Source organism: Vanellus vanellus (genome assembly GCF_965231255.1).
Source record: "Vanellus vanellus genome assembly, chromosome: 2".
Lineage (NCBI taxonomy): Eukaryota > Metazoa > Chordata > Aves > Charadriiformes > Charadriidae > Vanellus > Vanellus vanellus.
This window is the reverse complement of record NC_138906.1, coordinates 98605097-98632835: the sequence shown is the minus strand read 5'-3', so window position 1 is coordinate 98632835 and position 27739 is coordinate 98605097. Positions and strand designations below refer to the sequence as shown.

At 40.2% G+C, this 27739-nt stretch overlaps 1 protein-coding gene across 1 annotated transcript in view; it reads left to right on the top strand.

Annotated features, from left to right (window-relative positions):
* Positions 1–27739, top strand: part of MOCOS (molybdenum cofactor sulfurase) — a gene marked incomplete at its 5' end in the record, with an annotated part of 232069 nt that overhangs the window by 185433 nt on the left and 18897 nt on the right. Inside the window, 4 exons of the mRNA XM_082479909.1 lie at positions 7972–8088; positions 11598–12044; positions 19950–20112; positions 27391–27472. Coding sequence (XP_082336035.1) covers positions 7972–8088; positions 11598–12044; positions 19950–20112; positions 27391–27472 — 809 coding nt within the window. The remainder of the gene's footprint in view (positions 1–7971; positions 8089–11597; positions 12045–19949; positions 20113–27390; positions 27473–27739) is intronic.

The window sequence follows — 27739 nt, the reverse complement described above, 5'->3', positions numbered from 1 at the left end:
GATAATTTCTACTATAGTTAATCTATGCAAAATAAGTGTTCATAGAAAGTTATTACGCAGATCTTTGATGTTCTTCAAACCATAGTCCTTCTCTGTTTTTTCTGTTACTTTTACATTTGTGTAAAATAATCATTCAGTTTTGCAGGTGAAGACGTGCAGCATTTTTTCATCTGCGCCAGAGAAAATGGAAATCCAGCATTTGTTAATTCCAGCTAAGAACGGCTGTGCAGAGCTGGCCAAACAGCTTCGAGTTAGTTACACTAATGCTTTTAGAAGTATATCCACTCATTATATTAATTTTGATGACTCAGGGAAAGAAAAGTGTTCTTAACATGCCTAATGGGATTTTTGGCCATCTTCCCAATAGCTACCTAAAAATTGCTGGGGTTATTGCTCAGTATTGATTTTAGCTATAGATTTAGCCATTGATTTCAGGAAGCCGGGGATGGCAGATGGACCAACACAATCGAATGCAAACAGGATTACAAGGAGAAAAAGATTGTTATGAAGATTCCTGTTGAACGTCCACTAATTTCCTTGGTTCTAATTAGTTTCCAGCTGAACTGTGGATGTCTGGTAAGCAGGGAGATAGCAGCAATGCAGCAAACCACACTGGCTTGCCAATGAATTGCACCTTGTTGCTTCAAACTGGCAAGAAATGCCATTACAATCTGGATCTTTGCTTACATTTGGTTACAAGGCACTGGGCACTGAAAGACAGCCCTTAAACAAAGAGCTCTCTAGGTAGAGGATTACTGAACGAGCATAAGGTGTTGCTGTACTTGAGAGACTCAGTGTGATACTGCACACCTAGTTAGTAGGCAATGAAGCTCCCTTCTTGCTGAGGAATTAGTGGCAGAGTACAGGCTGAGTTGCTTTCTGTGGTATCTCATTGCAGGGGGACAAAAACGCATGTGAGAGTATGCTTGAAATTGCCTACTATTAAACTGCTCTTCAGAGCTGGTCAAGGTTAGAAAGCTTCATGAAAGCCTAGACTGAAGGTGTTGCCTGACACTGCTTTTCTGGAGTGTCTTTGCATGTTGCTAAGGAAACGGGAAAAGAGATAAAAGAAAGATGCTCGTAGTTGTTCAGATAAAAGAATCTCAGATGAATGAGGGAAGGTAGATATTTTCTGTTTAGTAACGGGGCCAAACTGTGTCTCTAAACTACAGACCTTGTTACACAGGGGAGAAATGTGAAAAGAAACCACGTGGTAGCAGCAAAAGGACTGCACTTTTGACAGCCTCTGCTAGATTCTTTTTTTTTCTCAGTCTTGGTAAAAGCAGATCAGCTGCCTTTGAATGCATATGCAGTGTCCAGTTTAAGTCCACCATCTGAATCCTCCGAAGACAGAGCCTGGCTTCACCTTCTCTATTACCTTGCTTGCGTCTTCCCGACCCATATACAAATCCTGTATAGGACCTTGTATGGCTGCAATTAAAGTAATATTTCAACGGGGTCCATCATGGGATTTTTACTATACAACCTCCCTGAGATTTATTATCCCCATTTTCAGGGGATAAATACAGACAAAGGAGGATTTCAGCGATTGAAGAGAAAGACAAAAAGGTGGAGAGGGTTTTGACTGGGACCTGAATTAGACCTATGTCGCTAGACTTTCTGTGTCATGCGCTGAACCTTTTTACTCCTAAACATTGTTTCCACTTCTGTTAGTATGCTACATTTGCCTTTATGCCTTCTTGATATGAGTTATAGCTTACTCTTCTGTGTTGCTTTCCTCTGGCTTCCACTTCTTGGACTAGGAGTAGTCTGATCCAAAGCCTTTAGCCTACAAAATAGCTAGGGATGCGCAACGGGATGCAGAGATACAGACCTTTTCTTAAGACTCACAAGGGAATGCTCTGTTGAAGTCAGAGTTAGGAAGCCACAGAGGGTTTGGGTTCCTTTGCTTTGCTTTTCTTCCTGGAATCCATCCTTTCACTGATGTAATTTTATCAAACCAGGTTTTCATTGTCACTAAATGCAGGGTTTTTTTAAAAAAAAGAAGAAGAAAAAGCTACAAGAAAATGCCATTGGTTGGAGAGACCTGTGGCCATTGAGATGCGAAATCAAAGAACACCAAGGTATTTAGCCTACTCACCAGAACGTTCAGTTTCAAATAACTGTATCTTGGACTCATGAAATTTATACATGCTCCAAATAAGTCTATGCCCTAAATCACTGCATGTACTATAGAGAAGAAAAAAGCAGTTGAAAAAATGTGAGGTCATCCATTGACAATCAAGACTGTGTTTCATTTCTTCCTTGTAGCCACCCCATCCCCAAAGCTTCTTCTGACTTCTGGATTGGAGAAATGTAAAATTATTGTACTCCTTTAAGCATGGAGGACCTACAGTTTGTTATGTATATGGCATCTTCTAAGTGAGAATTCCTGCATAAGGGCAACCCACATATTCTGAATTATCCTGATGTTTCCAGCCTGCTTTTCTCCCATACAGTCTTACCTTATATTTGACTGTCTCTGAAACCAGCAGAAAAAATTATCACATTGAGTGCAAAGATTCTGATAAGCTAGCATTTCCGCTATCAGAACACTTAGTTTGGCAATTTCAGTAAATTTCAGTATCTCTGTCTAATACTTCACTGCCTTCTACCAAAGGGTTTTTGGTCAGTGAGTGATGAATGGATGTAGAATGAAGACAGATTTACATCCACTCTCCACTTAGTTTAAACCATTGTCAACAGCTAGAGACTCAATAAGAAGGAGAGGATCAGATTCATCAATAGTGTGGAAACCTGCCCATGTAGAAATTCTTTCCCTGGGATGGGGAAAAATGCCACTTTTGCAGGAAACCATGCAGTTAAACCAGTTTAAGTATACGGTAACTCAGCTAAAATGCTTTTTTCCCCCTTACTAAATGATTTGGAAACAAGTACTGATATTGTTTTTTTTCTCCTGGCCTACTTCTTATTAAATTGTATTAAATAAGATTAAGTATGCATTTGCATCAGCAACAACATTTCACAGTCAAATGCTGGATGACAGGAAGAGCTAGCTTACTTTCTCTCCAATTCCATGCCCTGAATCAGTGAATTAATTTACCAGTGGATGTGGAAAACGGTGTCATGAAGCCAGTTTTATAACCAGCCATCACTGGTGTGCATTGAAATTTGTGTAATGAGGAAATCCATCAGACAGACAAAGTGCTCTGAAATTTGGGCTTGCAGAAAGTAGAATGAGAAGTCCCAATCCCAGTTCCCTAAGGACAGTACTCGCCAGTATTGACTTATATGATTTTGTTTTTATGGGGACACTTCATGATCTATTATAAAAATTTCCTTTATTCATGTGAATAATTTTGGTGATACTCAGGAAAATAACTTGCACAAATAAGAAATACTTTCTTGAATAAGAGCAACAGAATTGGATCCTCTGGGAATGACTTCAGCAGGGGTTCCTAAAGAATCCATTATTCTTAGTGAAAATCTTAGTTGATTAGAAATAACACAAAATTATATGCTATTTGTATATCTGCGACGAGCGAGGGAAGTCAAGCAGTCAAACTCAATATGAGTGATAAAGCAAGCTTCAACTTTATTGCGACACACATTTTTATACTGTTTTAGATAATTATGCCTACTAGTCATTCTTTGATTGGCTAAGCTCTAAAAGTTACATTTTCATAGTCCCCCCTACTTGCGGTTAGCTAGCTATGCGATTTCCTCATTCTTTGTGCTCCTTCTTCCTCAAAGTTGTTTATTTCTTCGCTGCAAGGTCAGCATGTCTTTATAAAAGTTCTTTATCAGCATAATTCAGCACAGCTTGCGAGGCCTACTTCGGCTAACTCATGTCAACTGAGCCTCGCACAGATTTTCAAGCGAACTGTGGCCGAGATCATGCAACCATTCTCCAACATATATCTTTACTACAACTTAGTATGTATATGCTTACAGTAAGCATCGTTCTCAGGCGTCTTTCAATGGAGCCTGAAGGCAGGGAAAAGCTTACATCTTTCAGCTGACCGCCACAGAGGCCCTGAAGTGAATGGATGGCAGACACCAGTCATTTAGCACGGGCAGAAAAGTCACCAGTGCAGCTGTCTGACAGAAAATGGGAAATCAGAACAAACCAGAATCTCACTTCTTTTCCGAGCTGTCCAGCTACTGAGTGTCAACTAAAATACCAGATATCCAAGAGGGGACTACTGTAGGGTCATGCATTAAAAGCAAGGAAAAAAAACCTCTCCAACTCAATATTTTTTATATTAAAAAAAAAAAAAGTCATAGTATTTATCAGATAGAGCACCATGAAAAAAAACCCTAAATGTGAGCATTTGATCAATCTGTCAACACTAAAGGAAAGCTCATTGAGGAAGGCAGCTGTGCTTAAAATAGAAATTATCCCTGGAAAAAAACCCAAACTATTTAAAAAAATGATTTAGATGAACTTCATTCATGTGTGTTTATTAAACTTGAAGACCATGGCCTGGAAGTGTGAAAAGCACCTTTTGCTTGTCAAAAGTCGAGACAATTTGACATCAGAAGTGTTGGGCTATGAAGCAATCTACAGGGCTTGGCCCACAGTAAAGAACTTCAGAAAAAGTAATGAATGCCAAGGGGCTCTGAGGGACAGAAGGGACTCCAAGACGTCATGATGGCTTAATTTCCATGTCCTTGCTTACTGAGTAAAACTACTGCAAGATTTCTGCATGCGTTTTGCAGTTTAATTGTAGTCTTTAAGCTCTGAAAGACCAAGGCACAATAGTTCCAAATATCAGATCCAGGGAGTCACCAAAACCGACAATCTGAGTACATTAAGCTGTGTACTTACCATTAGTACCATTCATGCTTCTGTGCTTTCATTGATGAACATATTCCTGCCTCCCAAAAGTCAGCTGCTGCTGTTACAGACAGAGCTGCAAGCGGCGTTCTGTATTTCATAACCCTGAGCTCAATACCCATTATTGCTCCTTATGGCAATTTTAAAGATGTGGTTTATTTAAATAAGCTTTTCTTCATCGAAATAACTGTAACAGATGTTTTATGTTCTATTTGTTTTGCTATGTGGTAACACTGCAGAGAGTGATTAAATTAACTCCCCAAGTAGCATATTTCTAGGGTGAAACTAAACAAGAAGAAATCAAGGCATATGTCCAAGGGAAAGTCAAGCGTGTGTTCAAGGGACAGATAGATTGGCAGTGCTACTTTTACTGATTCTTTCCGTGGTGTCATTGTTTGCAATGAAAAGCATGCGTTACATTCCCGAGATCTGTGGGGCACCTGTGTATGTTAATGCATTGGTGATAGTGGAGTTTGATTAACACTAAAGCTATGATTCACTTATCTTCATTCTGCTGAATCACAATTCCCTACATTCCTCTGCTGTTCATACATTTTTATGTATCAATGCTCTTTTTCTACTATACAGATTAATATATATCACAATTGAAAGTGTTATTGGAGAAGAGTATCGGGTCGCAAGGCTGGAATGAAATTACTGTTCATTAAAGAACAGCAATAATTTATTTGACAAAATGAAAAAGATTAATAAAAAATTCTTGCTGGCAATTCCATGAAGTTGGGTCATGCAAAATTCGTTACACTGTATACACTTTCATAAGCAAGGTGCCCCAGCAATGTTTCTTCAAAAATAATAAAAATATTATATATTTTAAAGCTTTTTGTGTACTGAGCAAATAAGCCCAAACACTGTACAAATTCAGTAGTGAAGTATCTGTCATGATTTTTGCCTTGCTTGTCATCATTAACAGAACGATAGATCCGCCCACGAGTCACTAGCACCATGACAAACTGTGTTATTCCAGGATGACAACTTTTCTCATCTAAGTGGAAAAAAAAATGTCACTGTTCCCAGATTGAAGTCTTCCGACAAAACAAAGCTAATGACACCACAACAGTCTTTCTCAACAGATGCCTTTTACTGTAACTTCAATTTGAGAAACATGCTTTGAACACAGAATATTCTCCAAGGCATTAATCAGGAGTAGGGATCTCAGGACTGATTCTATTCGTGCTTTCCAGGTCTGGATATATGAAGTTTTGATTGTATCTCCATTTGAGAACTGAACCATTTTGAACTGAACTGGTGGGGCAGAACATATTTAAGTGTGAACTTGAGAAATTACGCACTATATCAATATAGGGTTTCTTCTGTCTGTACAGCACATTTTTGTGTGGAGTACCTTGTGCCCCACACATGAAAAAAAAAAAAAAAGAAATGAATGCTGTTTGAACTGCTTTTAGCAGAGCTAACCACTAGTTAGGTTGAATTATTTCAGCCTGGAGTAAGTTCTAACAGAGGGTATGCTTTTTCAAGCTGTTGAGATAGTAAAGTTAAAGGTGCTTGGTATCTCATGTAGTTAAACTCAGAGATGTCAAAAGATAGCCTGACATCAGAAGACTGATGATTTCAGAAGATAGGAGGTAGAAGATAGGCTGAATTATACCAGACAGAATTTGCAACATATACTGGGCTATTATTGTATACAAAGAGAATTTACATTGAAAAAAACCAAAAACCAGTAGAGATTAAGCCAGCTAGAAAAGCTAGGTTGGATGTTTACATCGATACCACAGGCTCACCATTAGGAAAGTGGTTAGTTTGAGATGGTCAACACTTCCATTTCTGCTCCTTTAGGCTGAGCTATCGCTCTGCATGTGGCTGAGCCTGAGCTCCCTGCGAGGAGGATCATGTCACTGACATAGCAGAGTCCTTCTCAGAGCTCTCAGCTCTCCATTTTGCAGAAGACGAGCAAAAGCACAGAGAGGTTAATGCAGCTTGTACAAGGTTGTTCTGGAAGTCTGTGGTAGAGATAGGGTGTGCCAGGTTTCATGCTACCATTCTGACCATCTGTCTGTCCTGTCTCCCAGTCCTGACCAGGAATGTTCATCATTTATTGTCGAAAAAATAACTAGCCGTAGCTATACCTGCTCAGCTAACCATACCAGCTGCTGTTGTTGCTTTTTGAAATCAACATAAAGCATTTTCAGATCCCTGCAGTGTGCTTCCATAGTTTCTTAGCTGTGCTAAGAGGATCCCCATGGTGTGCTTCCATTGTTTCTTAGCTGTGCTATGAAACCCTGACAATCCATACCTCTTCTCTGCAGTGCCACCTTGCCAGTGCCATCCTCCCGGTGCATGCATATATGCATCTCCTTCCGAGGCACATATAGACATGTGCCTCTGTTCTCTTTGCACATCTTTTTCATTCCTTCACATAATTTATTCATGCCAGTTTGTCATCAAGTATTGTATTTCTGCCCATTCATTATTTGGTGGACAATAAGAAAATGGTGTGACGCGGAACAGCACAGCGTGAGTCCACCAGGGAGTCGGTGGACTGGGTGGTCATATGTGGAAGACTCAAGGAAGTATTCCAGTTTAGTCCCTGCCCTGTCAGTTGTTATTGCTTACTGAGGGGCTGATTCTTGAAGCACTTGTGTGCCAAAAGCCCACAGATACAGTCGGTTTCTGTAGTGAAGACTTGCAGTTTCAGATCCTTGGAGAACAAATTCAGTAGTCTAACTGAAGAGGTGCCCCAGGCCTCTCCTCAGGCTCTGCAGATGCAGTTGTAGGTGACCAGTCTGTTGAGACACTGAATGACGCTTGACTGCAGGCCTGTAATTAGCATTACTGATGTGAATAAAGCTGTTCGTGGGTTTAAAATTAAGCATATGTACCATCATTAACAGGATCAGGACTTGAACTGATATGCTGTGTGTTGTGTGTGTGTTGAGTACTCTCTGCACACGTTTGTGCACATTAAGTACACATTTCTTCCATCACTGTTTTCTTTCAGCTGAAAAACAAGGGTGAAAAATCCTAAATGTGTATGAGAATGTTAAAAGCTACAATGAGTTGTTAACAATTTAGAGAAATAATTTACCTCCAATTCAATTGTACCTTTAAAACATTGTATCTTGTTTACCACAAATTTAAAATGTCTGTTTTTCATTCTCCTATGTCTTATCTCCTGCTGAATCGGGAAGGTGGACAAGATGGCCAGTCTCTACAACATACATGTCCGTACAGGTTGCTTCTGTAACACAGGAGCCTGCCAGATGCATTTGGGCATAAGCAATGAGGACATCCAAAGAAACCTGCAGGTTAGTTTCTGAATGAGATTACGTGATATATTGCCCATGGAAAATACCTGGATTCTGTGACCCGGGAGACATCTTCTGGCTATCAGATTTGAATTTCCTGAAGGATGGGAGGTTTGAAGGGGAGAAGAAAATCTATCTCTGTATCAAAAAAAACCCTACCCAACCCTAAGTAGTTAAGTGAAAAGGTAGGTGTATCATGTCCTGTGGGTTTGAGTCTCCACGACTTTAAGAATGAAGGTAAATTTGATTTGCTTTCTCTGACATGTCAACTCAGTTGCCCTGTTAAAGAAATAAATGAACTGAGCTTCAATACATTGAAATGAAGTGTTGAAACAAAATAATTTGATGGACCCAATGCAGTATGTGTTGTTTGTTTTTATTTCATTGGAAAATAAGAAATTGTGGCTTCTTGTTCTGATTTGGAATTACATGAAATCCAAACTTCCTGCAGAACAGAAGTTCCTGGACAATTCATTTCCTGTTGTTCCTTAAGTATCCTTAATTGTACTTAATAACATTCAAGTATTATAGACCTATTCCTGTTGGATGTTACAGTTTAAAAGGCACACACAGATTGGACAAGCAACAATAAATGAGAATAGATAGTGAATCTCAGAGAGTGAAGTAAATTTAGATGACATCTACCTAGATAACTGGTGTGTTAGACTGTTAGAACATGAAAATAAAGACTGCTTTGTAGACGACTAATATTTTCCATAAATAGTCATTAAAAGATGTGTAGCAGACTATATTACAATGAAGTGGGGGAGGCTTCATGTCTGCATATTTCTTAGAGTTTGAAATTAAAGTAAATTAATACAGAAAAATCCAAAATTTTATTAATGGTATTCTTCAAAAGATAAAAACTATAATGGCTGTATTTACATTATAGGTCCATTATAATTTCACAGAGACATTTAGGAAACTTTTGCAAACACATTTATATGCAAGACTGGTTCTTAAAGGGGGAGAGCTCTTTAATACCTTCCTTGGCAAAATGGTGCTTTGATTTACCAGGGAAAGCTCCATGTCCATAGTCTCCTCATGCACAAGCTGCCTCAGAGCAGGTGAGTGATGCTTGAATTTTTGAGGGAGAGCAGGTTCCCCAGGAAACTCTTAAGAAAGGAAAAAAAGCTCTGCCCTTCTGCTGAAGTGCAAAATGCCAAATGACCAGCTGCAACGCTCTTGGATCTCCTTATATAAGGAGGATTTTGCTAAGGAGTAGGGTGGCCTCTTATAGGTCTGTATCATGTTAAAAAAGCTGACGATTTAAACAGGGATAGGCAAAACCCAAAATTATAAAGTGACATTTAATCACTTATGATGAGGTGGTGGAGTCAAGCAGTCATTATTTTGGGACATTCTCATCAGTCCTTTTAGATGGATCTAGTTGATTTATTGACAACATTACCATGTAGGGGAAGGCAAATTTTATCAAGTTACTTGCACATAAACTTTGGGTTTGCGTTTTCCCAGGGAACTGACTCTATTCTTCTTTCCCTGATGCAGTTTTCTGTGTTCAAACTGCTTGTGAGGGAGAACTTCCTGTCCTCAAGGGTCCCTGGAGAAATGTGGTTAGTTTTCTTAGGATGTTAGGTAGGAACTCACTTATTTACACAGCAGGAACCTCTCTCCTCAGTAAATCAATCAATACTTGGCAGAAGAGTTACATGTATATTAACAGATGCAACCTAATTTTGCAAATGTTGCTTGTGCTCTATTGTCAAGGAATAAAACTATATCAAACTGCATTAAAATATTTACTACTGTATTGCATGCTTTGACATAGAGGGTTTGTTTTTTGTTTTTTGTTTTTTGTTTTTTTCTCCTTGCACAAATGGGTTTTGTGTTCATTGAACTGTGACATTTCTTACTTTAAAAAGCCCTCATGTAAATAATCTATTCACACGACCCTTTTTATGTAACAGAAATGCATAAATAAATGAAATTCTGAGAAAAAAAAAAAAGCTACTACACTTACAGGAATAAGGATACTGACGTAGGACTAAATCTTGTGTCCATTGGTGAGCTACTGTTAGATGGATGAGCAAAGAGGGTCTCTAACTTATCTCACTAGAGATAAGTGGCAGCGTTCACTGACCCACTTGCTGAAGGAGAAACTTGTACTCTACGGGAGAGGTTTCCAGAGAGTGCTGTATGAAAGATATATCAGATGGAGGGCTATCTGTGTGGATGCCACATATTAGGGTATTCGAAGCCTTGTTCAACAAGATTTTTCATGAGTGGCAACCTGTGCTCTTCAAAGGAGGAAGTGCTAGGGGGAAGTGCTCCATCCTGAAAACAATCATAGAATCATACAATGGTTTAAGTTGGAAGGGACCTTAAAGATCACCTAGTTCCAACCCCCTTGCCATGGGCAGGGACACCTTCCACTGGACCAGGTTGCTCAAAGTCCCATCCAGCCTGACCTTGAACACTTCCAGGGATGGGGCATCTACCACCTCCCTGGGCAACCTGTTCCAGTGCCTCACCACCCTCATAGTGAAACATGTCTTCCTTATATTTAATCTAAACCTGCCCTCTTCCAGTTTGAAGCATTCCGCCTCGGCCTATCACTACATGCCCTAGTAAAAAGTCCCTCACGAGTTTTCTTGTAGGTGCCCTTCAGATACTGGAAAGCTGCTATAAGGTCTCCCTGGAGCCTTCTCTTCTCCAGGCTGAAAAACTCCAACTCTCTCAGCCTGTCCTCATAGGAGAGGTGTTCCAGCCTTCTGATCATCTTCATGGCCCTCCTCTGGACCCATTCCAACAGGTCCACGTCTTTCTTATGTTGAGGACTCCAGAGCTGGATGCAATATTCCTGGTGGGGTCTCACGAGAGCAGAGTAGAGGGGTAGAATCACCTCCCTCAATGTGTTGACTGGATCAGCAAGACAGATTTACTGCATATCCCAATGATGAGGGAAGTCACTTTGGGTGTTGGAGCTCTAGAACCAAGTCTCTGCTTTGCTAATATCCCAGACCAGTTCTCAGCTTTATAGCTGTCCATTGGACTGTTTAACACAAGCCATGAATAAGCCACTGATAGTATAAAATGAAACTCTTCTGACAGCAAATATCAAGAAAACTGCCCCAGAAAAATCACAGAACATGATGTGTTCACTTATCTGAATGTAATATTCCGGTTTAAATCCCTGTGAACTATGCAGATGAGACTGGAATATACCTGGAGACTGCCCTAGCTAACAGGCCATCCTGGGACATAAAATCTTCTTCTGATTCTTGACATGTTTTTGAGAAGTGTCTGTTGCCTTAGGGTAGAATAGGACAAGCATCTCAAAACGATCTTCTCCCCAGCTTGAGTAAGTAATAAGATAGTTGGGGTTTTTTTCTACATTTTCTCTTTGTATTCTTGAGTTAACTTTGTATTTTTGAAAACAGTTTTTCAAGTTAGAATTAAGAAACTTGTGAATAACTAAGTAAAACTAGAGGGAAATAAAGCAAAGTCTGTTGTAATAGCTCTCTCGTTTTCTTCCTATTTCGAACTAGGCTGGCCATGTCTGTGGAGATGATATAGACCTAGTTGATGGACATCCCACTGGTTCTGTGAGAATATCCTTTGGCTACATGTCTTCTTTTGAAGATGCACAGACTTTTTTGAAATTCATCATAGCCACCAGACTCTCCAAGTCGGACACTGAAATTCCCTTCCAGTCCTCTGTTACAAAGTTGGCGACAGAGTCTGTCCTGGATGACCACCCTTCCTTTAACAATGCAGATAAATTGTCTCCAATACCGCACATCTCAGACAGAAAACTCAGGAATAATTCATCTGTGACAAAGACGACCGTCAACTGGCAGCCACCAGAGGCTGAGGCAGAAAGCATAAGGGCAGCTGTTTCTGAGACTGCAGTACCAACATGTAGAAGAGGTGGCAAGCCCATCACTGTCACCAACATTTACCTCTACCCAATCAAATCCTGCTCTGCATTTGAGGTATATGCTTTGAATCATTCTTAAATATTCATCTCAGCCTTGTGTTTTTCCTTGCCCCTGTCAGACATGTCAACCAGGAATAGAATGTGCATGAGATATTAGGAAGCTGTATATGGGTACCCATTTTTCCTTTTCTCCAGTTTCTAGGATCAAGTCCTGCATGCTAAGGTACTTTGGAGGATTTTCAATTAGGCTGAAGTTATAGGATGCAAATGTGTCTTCTGCTCCCCTCTTCTCTCCCAACAGACAAATCTGCACGTAATATGCAGACTTAGGTGCGGTCTTGAAGTAAATAGTTGGATTTGCAAAACTTCACTAAAATATAATCAAGTAATTAGTATGCTTTTACAGAATGACATGTGATGGACTTGTAGGCATTGATGGGTAGGCAGCAATTGAGAAATAACTTGATTAACATGTTATAATTGAGAGGAGGCTGATTTACATTACAAAGAAATGTTATCATTAAAAATACATTTGCAACAGAAATATGACATTTAAGTGTTGCTGCACTATTTGAAAGTTCACTCTTTGAAGATTTTAATTGCTTTTTTACCAAGTTAATAATATCGTCACCTTAGCTGTGACTTTTTTTTTTAAATAATGCATGATGAAATAGGTGTATGGCCCACACATGACCTAGAATGTGACTCTGCTTAGTACCATACTGGGAATTGATTTAATGAGTGTCAATAACGGTATAACTTTCCCTATGAAAACTTGCTGGTATATATCATTGTCTCACATCTGAGTGAAAATTGGGGTCAAATCCAGTGACAAATCACCCGCATTTAAAATACCGCTTCTCAGCTGATTTGATCATGATTTATTCTTTTTTTCTTAATGCAAAAAGAGGCTGAGCAATTAAGGCAAACACTGTTAAATGATCAACAAAACATCTGTATTTTTAAATTTGGTTTGGCTTATGATGTCTTTAATTCAGAGGCACAATTTTGAGCATTAAATGAGACCCGAACAAACAATTTCCACCCCGTATTAACCTCCCGCTAAATCAAACTGTTTATAAAATCAAAGTAATCCCACATTTCATGTGGAAAGATTTTAACCTTTGTTAAAGTGTTGCAGTTACTATACCTGTATTACAGAAGCCCGCTACAGAAGCTGCTGAAATATGTTGTAGCAGTATTTGGGGCCCTTTGGGGTTAAATTCTATTTTTAATGTGCGGGCTGCTGTTGTGAGATACGTACCACAACATTCAGTGCTAGGAAAGCTTTGAAGTGATTGTGCCCAGGAGCAGGTAAGACGTACCTAGGCATGAAAGAAAGCTTATGTTTCCCCACAAGCTGAGCCAGGTTTCTTCTCTTCAAGCTCTGTGAGGGGAAATGACTCTAGGTGATAAATTCATACAAAACTGGTACTCCCTGGCAGACAGAACTGCAATTTTATATGGAGGGGGAAAATCCCTATGCCTCATGCATACTTCTTGTGCCAGGCATGTGTTAATAAGCCCAGTGTAAAAGCAGGGTTCGTCTTACCTCAACTGACCCCTCTAAAGTTATTATGCTGTAAGATATTATTCTGTAAGCAGTAAGAGATGGATACCTGCTAATTTATTTTATCATAAAATAGTGTCGTGGTTTGGGCAGGACTGGCCACTAAACGATGGTCTCCCTCACCTCTCTCTCCAAGGAGAGACTTCTAAGTTTGGAAAAAAACTAAACTAATGTAATGAAAATATTAATAAATTGATAAAATAAAAATTAAAAAATGAAATATATACAAAACTGTATCAAGCTCCCAGGATGACAATCATGTCACTGGCAGGTGCTGGGAAAGTCCCAGACTGGAGTCAGCAGGAGACGGGAGCTGGATTCCAGATCTGGGTTCAGGAATGCACAGATCAGGATCAAAGGCAGATGAACAGACAGAGTCCTCCTCAGACATCGGCCATTGCAGAAAGAGAGGTGACCCTTTGATCCCTCAGCTTGTATACTGAGCATGAGGCAGATGGGATGCAATACCCTGTTGGTTGGTTTTGGGTCACCTGTCCTGTCCGCTCCTCCCCGCAGGTGGGACCTCTCTACGCTTTTCTGCTTCCGACCCTCCATCAGGGCACACGACAAAGTTATCTGTCCTTGGGTGTTACAGCAATAAGTATAAACAAGAGCCTCCCTGCATACCATGCCTGGGCATAAATTATAAATAATCAGGTTTTATCACTCTGGGAGTGGACTACAGGCTCAAAAATGTGCTGTTAATTTCAGGGAGTTCAGTTAGTTAGAAGAGACTTAGCTAAAAAGTAAAATTACTGAACAGAAAGTTGTTTCTGTTTTACGTCAAACCAGGACAAACAGGTATCTGCAGTAGGAAAAATGTACTGTTCCTGGATATTTCTGTCCCTTTCCATTGACTACAAGAGGAATCCAAGGCAACTAGGATTACACACCTAACACTAGCTGATTTGAATAGTTTAAAAATAGATATTAAAACAGCAACTACATTATAAGGTTTGGTTTTGCATGCCTGAAGTCATTTTTGTAGTGTGTTTTGGGTTTTTTTTTTGATTACAAAGCATCAGACACATTAGAACCTGGTAAGCTAAGCACCGTCAGAGCCTGTATTGCCAAAGAGTAATATACAATTAAATATATACTGGATTTAGTATAAAGTATTGGAAGGGACTGGAAGTTCACTATAAATAGCATTTAATCCTTCTCCTGCTCTTCTCAAAGAGCATTTTTTGTGCATTTCCGCTTAGTTCATAGAAGATACATAAGTACGATTTTCTATACTTAAGTAAATCCCCAAAGTAAACATGTTTACTTTTGTGATCTTCTTCCTGTCCACCAGGCATTCTTCATTTTTTTCTTCCCAACAGTCCGAGTGGCACTTCTAGACCTGTTGTACATTTATGACCAGCCTGTGAAAGATCTGCCAATCTCATTGCCTGTAGAAGAGGCAAAAATAGCGATTTACAGCCCACCATTTGTAATGACCTTTAAAACCCAGTTAATCCCATTCTAAATCAAGCAGTGACTTGGTCTCTTCCCAATGAGTAAGAGCAGAATAGGAATAGGAAGCCATCTCTGCCAGAACCCATACCATTGCTAACTGCAGAGTGCACCACCCTCCACAAATCTATGTACGTCATTACTGCAACTTCAGCCTGTAGCGTCTTGAAAGGGGAAAATAACCCATGCCACATGCACTGGAGTTTGAAGCAAGATATACTAGAGAAACCTTACCACAATTAAATGGAATCAAATCCTGAAAATCATTTTACCTTCTAAAATATTGATTATACCAGCATCTCCAGGCTCTATCGTGAAAAGGCTGAATTCTACAGAAAATTATTCCTTTGCCATTGTCTTAGCGGTCTTTATCATACAGACTAAACACTTAAAATTATGGTGTCTCCTTACTTTTATAAACTCATAAACTTCTGAAGTAATAAATATGTAGCTTGTAGTTTCCTTGGTCTTTGGTTAGAAACCAAGAATTCAAAATCAGTTTCATGCTTTAAATCTAAAGCACCTTTAGATGCTTTGGAGTAGTTGGAAAGTATTTTCCCAATTAAAAAATTCATCTCCATTTTTATCAACAGGGTAGCTCTAAGCTAGATGATGTGAAAAGGTGAAAGTGGCTCAGATATTGGGTAGCAATAAATTCTCTCATCTTGTGATACTTGGATACTTGAGATCAGAATGTTATAGATTTGTAAGTTCAAGTGTAGCCCTCCAGCTGGTATGGGAGGTCAGGCCTTTAGCATGTGTAGTAAATAGGCTTCATTGTAAGCACATGATCACTTGTGTTTGCCTAAAATAATATTTGCAGTGGAAAATTCCAAATAACTGTGCCTGCAGGACCCAGCCCATCTGCCAGTGAAACCTGCCCACTGACTTACTGGTTGCAGGAGAGATGACTTGATTAGTGTCAGGAGGACAAATTCGATGAGGATGTGAGTACAAACTCACAGCTGTTTGATCTCCTCTTTAGAGCCACATAATCTCCTCGTCTCCTAAACTCTGATTTCTCTGTTCTATTCTAAGTGTTTTAGTATGGGAGGTGCTTGACCTCCAGGGAAATGAGAGCGCAGAGTGCTTTGGCAGCTGGGAGGATGAAGCTTGGCATGAGGATCATCAGCTCACTGCAGGTCGGTTAGTTCCTAGAGCGTTTTAAAGTGTTTCTGGCCATGGGAAGGTCTCTGTTCAGTGTCGTTCCACGGTTTTAGTACACATGGCGCAAGAAGTGGAGCACAGAATATTCTAACTCAGTTTGTAAATATGCTTTCTTTGCCCTGCAGTTGTTTTTTTTAAATGGGGAGAAGCAGAGAAGAGGAGTAACCTCTATCTCAGACCACTTCTTTTCTTCTTTTCCAACATAAAAGTGTGTTTTAAACATGCATTTTTAAACATGAACATCTCTCATGTCAATGAATTTTGCATAATTACATAATGCAATGTGCCCAGTGAAAAAGGTTAGGACTTTAAACATTAATAACTTTATTATTCTTGCAGTAGGTTTCAGAGTATAAAAATTGTATCTCAACACAGAAGAAAAATTAGCTTTTAATTTAAAATACAATGCAAATTCCTAGTGATCAGTGGATAAATTATGTGTAGACCACTAACGTTTTTAAACTTGCATAATTTAAAACCTATTCAGTGATTTCTTTAATGTGTTCGAACATTATGTTAGCCGTTATGATGACATTACTGTGAACTATGCAGAAATGCAGCCCAAAATGTTTTAAAGAAAATTCTGAAAAAAAAAAAAAAAAAAACCCAACCTAAGAAACACGTTTTTGCAATGGATATTTTTACATTACAGTAAGAAAAATGGGCGAAAGCAGATAGGACAATACCATGTACTGTCTGTACTATGCAACAATCCTTGCTTATGACAGGTAGAGAAGACCTTATGTTGGATGATTAGCCCGCCTGCCATGCTGACAATGAAGGTGTATGCTAGCATTTATCAGTAAAATCATGCCGTCCCTGCTTTCTTTCTGTCCTCCGCCTTCTAGTTCTTCTCAGTAGTCGGAGATGATCAGACAACTTCAGGGAATCAAGTTAGAAGCTATGTAATACAGTATTGCTCACTGCAATGTATGCTAACCTGTGTTATTTTACTTCGCAGTAAACTTCATCGGTTGCTTTACCTCACTGTATTGGTTGTCTGAATATAGGTATTTAGTGACATTTGAGTGCCCTGCCTGACCTCCTGCTGCTGGTCTACCAGGATGCGGATCATCTTTACAGCCTGCGTCATATCTGCTAGCCTTGGGCAGACATCTCAGACACAATCTGAGGGAGCCGAATTGAACCACTCTTCTCATGTCTCAGATGAAAGCAGAGCAGGCACTTTGCTTGAACTGCTCTAATTCAGTTGCTTGTAATCTTTTAACAATCCCTTCAGCCTCTTTGAAATAATGGTGGGAGACGGTCTGCACAGGTTGCAAGCCGAGGTACTAAGAATAGGAATGTATATGTTCTTCCATGCTGTATCAGTATGAGCAACAAACCAGCTCTGACTGTTTCATGATCATCGGTGACTCTCTGTCTCAGGCAGGGTAGACAGTTATTTTGTTGTTGCAACTTTATTTACTGGGGTCCTAGCAACATATGAAATGCAGTAAGTTGAAAAGTGGAGGGGAAATAGGGCACCTGACAGTGTACAGGGGACATCCATGAGAGGACAGGGACTCACTGCTGGGCACGTGTATGTATGATTCTTGTTAAATGGCAAATACCCAGAGGAAGGGGGGAGAAAGGGCTGAAGACCTGTAGTTGTCTGCTGCATCTCAGACCGTAGCATGAGATGACTTGCCATTATTTTGGACCTACCAGGGGTATTTAGAATAGAAGGTGTTGATTATTTCCAAATATCTGCTACCTAGTTAGCTGGGCTTTCCCCACAATGCCTATCAGCATGTAAGAATTAGCTGAAGCACTGATTAAAGAGAGAATGTTTTGTTTTGCTCATAAAACCTCTTGCCTTCAGTGAAGGGTAAGCAAACACTTAAGCTGTTTCCTGAATAAGATTGCTGTCCTGAAGTGGAACCAAAACAACTGAATGTTACGGTTGGGAGCTAGGAATCATTGTCTTTGGTTTGTTTTTTTTTTTTTTTTTTTTTCTATTTTCCTGCTCTTTTAGTTAATTCTGCTCTTTTAGTTTATTCTGCTCTTTATATCTTGCAAATCCTGTAAAGATCTGTTGGATCCATGGGGGGATGTATTACAGATTAGTGAACTTCTATTTTGGAAGGGAGATTTGTTAGCAGGAAATTCTTGCAGTTCTCAGATGATCACCAGCTGTTCCAAATGCATTTTGTAATCTAATTATACAGGATAACAAAAAAATACTGGCCTCTCCAAAGAATAATTTCCAGCAAGGACAAAAGTCTGTTCTTCAGCTGATACTGCAGTTTTGGGCTATGATTCCTCTCCTAAAAACACATGGCAAAGGTTCACATCATTTAGGTGCTGACAGTTTGAGGTGCTTGGACGACATGGTTTCAGATGATGCTGTCAGACCTACAGTTTCAATTTTTGACTGATTTTTTCATCTACACTCACCTAAAAAACTGCCAAAGAATATTATAAATCAAGTAGGTTGATTAAATAGATTTCTTCTCTTTAAAATTTTTCCGTGTATTGTCTGTATTCAATACAGTTAATAGCACTGTGGCCAAATTATTTGGCGTTCAGCTCTAATGGTTTAAATTTTCAGTTCCAGAGTGCCTGCCCTCAGCTTTCTCTAGTCAGGCCGTCAGTGTCAAGCTACTGCTGCAGGCTCCTATAAAACCCGGAAAAGTTTATAAGAATGGGATGTTGTGGATTCTATGGGGTTTTGGATAGAGCACGTGCTAAATAAAAATGTGATTTGTAATTAATCTAACCGGTGCTTCCAGCCATGCTTTTCCTCAGAGCATCAGGCTGTGCCTGACATGTCTTTTTCTCAATAATTTTTGCTAAAGTCTTTTGCCAGTTAATTCATGTGAGCTGTGCTAAGCTGCTCTATGAGAATTCAGCAAAGTTCAGCTGTAGTTAACTTTTCTCCATATTCAACTGTGACTAGAAAGCATACATGAGCTGAAGCAATATGTTTAAATGCCCAACTTTATGTTAGAAGAATGGTATTAATATTTTAACATTCTGAAGGAGAAAGCAGTTATTAATATCACCCAAAGGCATTACTAAAATTGCTCTCTTTTTTGGATTTCAAGATTACCATCTGTGTAGCATCAGTAACAGATGTTCTTTTCACCAGAAAAAATGTACATGAAAGCAAGGACAATATGCTTGTATAGGCTATTGGATGTAAAGAGTGTTACAGAAGTAATGGAAGAACAGATAGCAGAGCAGACAATGTGTTTTGTTGTAAGGGGATCTGGAGAAACTATCATGCTCCTAGCTAAACCAGAAGCCTCAGTGGTGGAGGTTTCCTCAAATGGATTCATTGATAAAGTGATTCCAGTTTTATGAAAAATAAGCTTTTTCAGAATTTTGAAATTCATATTTTTCTTGCTTTTTATTTGTTTGGTTTCACCTTAATTCATGCAACTCCCATGAAATCTCTATGCTTTGTAAACTAAAAGAAAATTGTTGGGGGGAGTTATCCTAAAAATGGATGAGTATAAAACTCAAAACAGTTTTCAGAGTGTTTCAGATATTATTTACTCTATTCTTATAGCTCTGTTAAATCAAAGTGTATGATAATATGTAACAAATTATAGTAACTCCATTTTGTTTTGTCAGCTTTGTGCAGTGATATCTTTACCTTAGATTTGCAATTAAGGTCTCTCTTATTAAAGGCTGACATTGGCTTGCACAAGTTTTCCTGATTTCAAAGTATTTCATTAAGGGTTTCTTTTCACTCTCTTTTCTTTTCAGCGTGAATCTATTAATGCGGCTAACGTTTTTGTCATGGTGCTTTCCCAGGTTACAGAATGGCCAGTAGGAAACCAGGGTTTGCTGTATGACCGAAACTGGATGGTTGTAAACCAGAATGGAGTCTGCATGACTCAGAAGCAGGAGCCGAGGTTGTGTCTTGTAAATCCCTCAATTGATCTGAAGCAAAATATCATGGTCATTCAGGCAGAAGGTTGGTAAACAATATCCATTTCTCCCCTTCATTATTGGCGTCAAACCTCTAGGCAGAGACACCTGCGTGCATCCCCCGAGCTGCTGAATGGTAACTTCAGGGACAAATTCTGCTACCAGCTGTGGGCAAAGAAAGCCCAGGCTATGATGTACAGCCCTGGGTAGTTCCCTAGCTTGCTCTTGGGATGGGCAGAGAGAAGACAGTGACTCCCTATGTGCAGTCATAACGTGGATGCTCCAGGAAGGAGTAATGAACTGACAGATTTGGAAATTTACTGACTAGAGCATCTCTCCACATCATGAAGCCTGAAGAGACTGTTATCGCTGCAAAGGTAAAGGAATAGGAGTCTGACATGAAATGCCCTGGCCAAAGAGCTTCCCATCTTACAGCTCTCCTCCTCCTTCCAGCTGTGAGACCAGAGGGGTAGAGTCTTCAGTGGAAATTAGTATGAATTAAACTAAGGACCAGACATTATTTAAATACTTGCACTAGCAGGCAAATATTTCATGATGTTTGGGTTTCTTTGGATTCATCAAAACCCTTTTTATTCTCTGCTGGCTGAGGGGTGAAAAAAGAAAAAAAATATGGAAAGTATTACAGAAAGGCCTTTGCTACTTGGGGGTGCAAATTATTTATTTTGCTAACATTGCTATTAGGACTGAATGCTGGAACAGGTTTGTATTCCACAAAAGTCATTATTAATGCCAAGTTTGCATGTGGCTCAATGGTGTTCATCATTTCCCTGGGGTCTAACGTTTACTTAGCCTGTATGTCTTAAACATTAATAATATATGTGCCCACATTTTCAGCAGTTAGAGCAAAACAAGGGAATCTATATTCAGATATTTCACCCTTTACTAGAAATCCATATGAGTGGATCTGTAACTCCAGTCTCTTTTTCGTTTGTCCATTGCAGTTGTTGTCCTCTCCAGCTCTCCAGCTGTCTGTGCACTCTCCATAAAATTAAGTCTGACCAGTTGATTTCTTTTGTCTGGAATAGGTTTGTCAAATGTGCATTTGGGTACTTCCACTAGTTTTGTGCGATTTTTTGTGTGTGTTTCAGATACCAAACACAATCTAGTCTCTTCTTAGGGATTCCGGACTGGCTCATTGGTACAGACATGGCTATTTTCCACTCTTCCCTCTATAACCTTTCTTTGAAAAGGTATTGTTAAGTCATTTCAGTGCTATGTGGAGCACTTTACACCTGAAATTTTTTCAGTACAGTTGCATAGACAGCGTTCTCTCACAACATTTAAATTACCAAGTGCTTCAGAACTAATTATTTCCAGTAATTCAGTTCCTTTCCATCTCTCTCCCTTTCTGCCTGTCCCTCTTGCTTGCAGACACGGTGTGAAGTCTTGTCCAAACCTTCTTCATTTATCCTTCGCATTTTCAGAGGTGCAGCTCTGTCGGGCCTTTTGATTGCTTTATTCTGCTCTTCTGAGTATGTTCTTCATTTTTTTTCTTGCTAGTACCACATTGTTCAGACAAGTGCATATCCATTAGTATGTTTCCCTGTCGATAATACCTGCCCTGACATACTTCAGAGAGTCAGAAAGAAGTTTTCTCAGACAAAAATGACAGCCAAGGCACCCATTTCTCACTGAGATTTATAGTCTCTTGCCAAGGTTGGTGCCAGGGTGACATTCACCTTTAAATCCTACATTTTACTTTGTGTCATTTTTGGAGTTTTCACTGTCATTCACCTGGCTTTGTATGAAAGCAAGAACCATTTCCACCCAGAAGTGACTGACCAAGTCTGTGGATCACTTTTCTGCCCATATCTCCAATGTGCTCTAACAGAATCATGGTTGCCATTTATTTATAGCCTGCTTTGGTACAGCCAGTGTGTAACAGTAGAGTCATTTTATTCTTTGTATGATGACTCTAAGTACCAATAATTTTAGCCCATAAGGTGGTCTGGGCCCTCTTTTTATAATAGTCCTGCTATTTTTCACTCTTGTAGTGTACTTGCAACCTGTGGTATTGTATTTAATGCTTGACAGGGAGATAATGGCTCTCATTTGCTTGGGGAGACTATTCCAGAGGTTACTGCTCACAAGGTAGCACAGTGATGGGAACACATATGAACCGGCAGGGTAAGACTGAGCAGATAAATCTGTAGGAAGTTGTTCCAATATTTATTCTGCTTTCTTTCATCTTTCCTTCAGTCTAAATGTGTGATTTGTTTGTATTCATTTTTAATTCTTTTTCTTTTATCCCTTCACATAGATGGGTCATTGTTATATCTCCCACTAAAATCATTTCACGGCACACAAATTTTATTTAATTTATTGACTCTTACCTTGAAAATCCCCTGTTAATCACTGTTGGTTTTGTCACCCCTCTCTCCAGCCTGTCAGTAGATTGTTGCTAATGTAGGACCTGAAGCTGAGCGCCACGTGTGTAGCTGAAGCAGCGATCAGTGTGGTGAGGAGCAGTAGCCCACTGCTGAGCCAGGCTGGCTGTTGTGTAGCCCAGAGCCTTCGCTGGCCTGCGTGTGTGGCTAATGGTACTTTAGATTTGTAGCACTTAGCCTGCTGACTGCAGCCACTTCCAGGTCTCTTCCAGCTTTGTTGCTTTGTGGGTTTCTTTCTCCCACTCGATGCCTCCCACCTGAACTGCCTTTCCTCAGGTACAGTAGCATGCATCTTTCCAAGACGAGTTTTGTTCCCTCCAACTCCCTCCCTTCTCGCCCTGTCCTCACAGTCCCCGTGCAGAGTTTCTCTGTTCTTCTCAGCGTGATGGGGACATATCTGGTGGTGAGATGTGGGTGAGGGAGGCTCCAGCAGTGGAAAAAAGAGAGACAAAACCTTTAAGCTGCACATTTACTGAATCCCCCGGCTCCAGTGAACGTGAAAACCCAGCAGCTCCCAGCTGACTGGGTGACAACTGGGGCCAAGTTAGCTGTCTTCCCCCTGCTCCTCTGCGAGGAGGCTGTAGCCACTCTGCTTTCTCTACCAGTTTCTCTGCTATTATCTGTGCTTTCCTCATCGTGAGAGCAGGCTGTGGCAACGATCCCCATATAGATTATGCTTTGCTGACTTGGAGGTGTCTCTCTCCAATAGAGAGAGCCTAAGGCAACCATGCTGCGGGATTAGATGCCTCTGGTAAGTGCCTAAAGCCAACTGGGGCGAATCCCACATAGCTGAAGTATACAGCATTCTTAAAGAACATTTTGCTGTTGCACTATTAGATAATGGTGAAGTCTTTATCTGTGCCACTTTTAAAACATAATGAGTCTGTTCTCTCTCCCCCTCCAGGCACGCGCTTTCCTCTCCCTCTAGAACTTTTCATTAGTGGAAAATTTGTTTATGGCCATTTCATTTCAATATGGTTTAATATTCTCAGTCTTCTCTGTCCAACAAAATAAAATTGTCAGCATGATTTAGTGTGACAGTAACTACTTTAATACCTTTTGCTGAATCCTCCGTGTGCTGAGACACTGCTGCATGTTCTTTCTTTAACCCCTGCGGGTTGGGTGTCTCCGTAGCCTGTCTAACAACCAGCCTTGGATGGGCAGAATGGCTGTCTTACTGACCCAGCTGTGCAATCCTGCTGCTGCTGTGGGCAGCAAGGACATCAGAGTGGGGCTCTAGACAAGGCCAAAACTGCTTGAAGGCTTAGGATCTTGCCCTGGCATGTCTGCAAAATTAGTTGGCTTGCATGGCAGCTGGGGAGCTCCAGGTATTCCCCTGATCCCTGAGGAAGGGGGTGAGAGCAGAGGGAGAGGAAGGGCTTGTGCTTGGTCTCTCACTGGCTGTATTTTACTTCAGTAGAGGGAGAGATATTTTAATTTTGAGAAACTGCATTTCTGAATTTTGTTGGAGTTATTTTCTTAAGCTATGTGGTTTTTAACAAGCATTTCCTGTTATTTTTAACATGAAAAGTATAACTAACCCTTACTATCACAGGACACACTTTGAGAAAATCAGTGAAACTTTAAAGAAGCCGCTGTGGAGAAAGACAACTTCTTGCTTCTGTCTCATAAAATCATCATAGAACAGTTTAGGTTGGAAAGGACCTTGGAGATCATCGAATTCCAACCCCCCTGCCATAGGCAGGACGCCTCCCACTAGACCAGGTTGCCCAAGGCCACGTCCAGCCTGGCCTTGAACACGTCCAGGTGTGGGGCCTCAACAACCTCTCTGGGCAACCTGTTTCAGTGCCTTACCACCCTCAGAGTAAAAAACTTCTTCCTAATGTTTAAACTGAACCTGCCCTCTTCTAGTTTAAAGCCATTCCCCCTTGTGCTGTCGCTACATGCCCTAGTAAAAAGTCCTTCCCCAGCTCTCCTGTAGGTACTGGAAGGCCGTAATAAGATCTCCTCATAGGAGAGGTGCTCCAGCCCTCGGATTATCCTCGTGGCTCTCCTCTGGACACACTCCAGCAGGTCCATGTCCTTCTTATGTTGGGGACTCCAGAGCTGGATGCAGTACTCCAGGTGGGGTCTCACGAGAGTGGAGTAGAGGGACAGAATCACCTCCTTGGACCTGCTGGCCACACTTCTTCTGATGCAGCCCAGGATACGGTTGGCCTTCTGGGCTGCAAGCACACATTGCTGGCTCATGCGGAGCTTCTCGGCAATCAGCACCCCCAGGTCCTTCTCTTCAGGGCTGCTCTCCAGCCATTCCCCGCTGAGCCTGTATTTGTGCTTGGGATTGCCCTGACCCAGATGTAAGACCCTGCACTTGGCCTTGTTGAACTGCATGAGGTTGGCTTGGGCCCACCTCTGCAGCCTGTCCAGGTCCTTCTGGATGGCATCCCTCCCCTCCAGCGTGTCTACCTCACCAAACAGCTTGGTATCATCGGCAAATTTGCTGAGGGTGCATTCGACCCCACTGTCCATGTTGCTGACAAAGATGTTGAACAGTACAGATCCCAGTACCAACCCCTGAGGAACACCGCTCGTCACTGCTCTCCACTTGGACATCGAGCTGTTGACCGCAACTCTTTGAGTGTGACCATCCAGCCAGTTCTTTATCCACCGAGTGGTCCATTTGTTGAATCCGTGTCTCTCCAATTTAGCGTGGGACAGTGTCAAACACTTTGCACAAGTCCAAGTAGATGAAAGTCTACTGAAAGTAGATGAAGTCTCGACTGAAGCAGTTAATGGTTAGGCTCCCAGCAACTTAAAGGTGTGCAGGAGCAAGCACCTTTATTTCTAGAAGCCATATTACTCAAGTGGGAATCAAGGGAAATCTTGTTGTCCTGCTCCATCAAATACATGGGGGGCACATATTACACTGGGCTTGTTCCTGAACAACATAAAAGTAAACCAAACAGAATTTAGCTGAGAATGCATTTATGTAGAAGACTAATTTCTCTCTTTCCATTTTAGCTAACAATCAGCATTACTCTGGCAAGTTGGGCATTAGTTTACCAGCGCACAGAGGGAGAAATTTTGAGGGTTGTGAAGGCCCTTTAAAATATTGGAGTAGAAAGATGCTAGCAAAACCGAGCAACTAATTATACTTTATGGAGTTTATTGTGCCTTCAAATAGTCATGTGTTACTGCCAATAAAAATAATGGGAATTAAGTGCATACACTGATGAAAGAATATACATGAATAGTTTATATTTCAGTCTATTGAAATAACAGACCTCTAATTTTTCTCATTGACTGAAAATAGGAGCTATAAAGACAAGAACAATTTTTTTTTATATTAATACTGTGAGCACATCTGTGAATTTTATTATCAAGCAAATGACCATGGAGAATGACAGCTTCTACATTTTAGTAAATGGCAATATTCTGCTTTATTTTTTTGCCTTAAGATAGAATAAAATTGTAATTAACAATGCTTAACTGACCTAAACATCACTGTAAAATGTGTACTGTTCAATAAAAATGTGATATACTTGCTGGTGTATAAAAGCAGGGCTTTTTAAAGCCCTGAGACTCTATGTTAAGAAATTTTGTGAGTATGCCTTGCTTAGAAAATATTTTTAAAAGATAGAATAGCTAAGGATGCATACAGGATGAAACCTTTCAAACTCTTCTTCTCCAGAAGGAATGATGCTAATGTATAATTTTTTCAACATACAAAAGCATTAGTTCTAGTTTATAAGATGGCTTCTTTTTCACATTTTTGCAGGCAGGTTCAATGCATTTATTACTTACATGTTTTATTTACCTAAGTGAACCTAGCTTTTCTTCCTTTGTCTTTGCTTCTTAAGTATACTAACCTCATTAGCTAAAAAAGGAGTAGATGTTTTTCTGTATTGGCAACTTGCATGGAACAGAGCTGATAGTTGGGATATAGTGAATCTGTACTACATTTCACTATTCTTCAGAAGAGAATAAAACAATTTAATTTCACCATACCACAGAGCTGGTCGAGCTTGATTCTTATTTGTACTACAATAATATAAATGGGAAGTAATGAGCGGAATTGAAACATACTTATCTAAAGCTGGGGTACAGGAGATCAGTCTTTGCTGGTTTATGTTGCAGTATAATGGAAAAGAGTTGGCTTCACTGCAGCCTGGCAGAAAAACCCTTTCTTCATCATTTCAGATTATTGCTTTCAATTAACAGAAAGGAAAATAGTACAGTTTTTCTTTTAGTTCTGGTAAGCCACAGTAGTCTTTCCATCTCTGTGGCTCATTCTGTTCAAGATAAGAAAACCATGGGAGAAACTGTTAACATAGGTCATTACCAGGGATTCCTCATCTGATTTAAACTTAGAGGTGGATAGATGGGAATAATTCTCTCATTAGTGGTTTCTATACATTTTATCTTTAAATTATTGTAGTTTTATGACACATTGTATTTCTTTCCTTGAACAGGCTGTGCTTATTTTTTCTCTCCCCCTCTGCCACCTCCATCTTTCAACTTTTTGATCACTCCATCCCGCCATTCCAAGAAACCCAGCCCAACAGTGATTAACCTTATCTCCTGATTTGCTAGAGGGGGCATAACAGTGATAAACTCATCCTTTCAACAGAAACCATGACCAAAGCAGTAATTCTGTGCCAGTTTTGTTGCCTGAGATACACAGAGAATGAAGTTACTCAAAGCTGAAATTGTATATTCCTTAATGTGGCTTGGGTACCAAGGTCATCTGCAGCCTTTGCTCTTTGCATTATCATTTGGAGCCACCTGCAGGCAGAGAATATAATTCTAGCAAAAAGAAAGAGGATTTTTGTTACATGCTATTTGGGAGGCTGCTGTGATTGTGAACAGGTGCAAAAATAAGAACTCTTTTCGTGACCCTGTGTTTCTGCATAAATGATTTTTTTTAAAATAGGATTTGCTCTTTTCCCATTTAGGCATGGACCCAATATCTGTTTCACTAGAAGAGAGTACTGGAAACGAGACTGTGATCTGTGAGAGTAAAGTCTGTTCACACAGGTGAGTGAGACCAGAGAGGAATCGAAGCTGAAAATCACTGCAATAACACTCAGGACATGATTGGATGGACACACAGGGGCAGAAGTCCTTCAAAAAGGCAAGGGAGGGTGGAAATCAATGAATGACTTTGTGGACCAGGAGAAGACAGGTTTAGATAGGTAATTTGGCATGTCCAGCATGTCTGGTAGAAAACACTAACAAATAATAAAAATTAAAATGGAGGGGAAGGATGGTACAAGAGATGGTGATGACTTGGCACTCACTTGA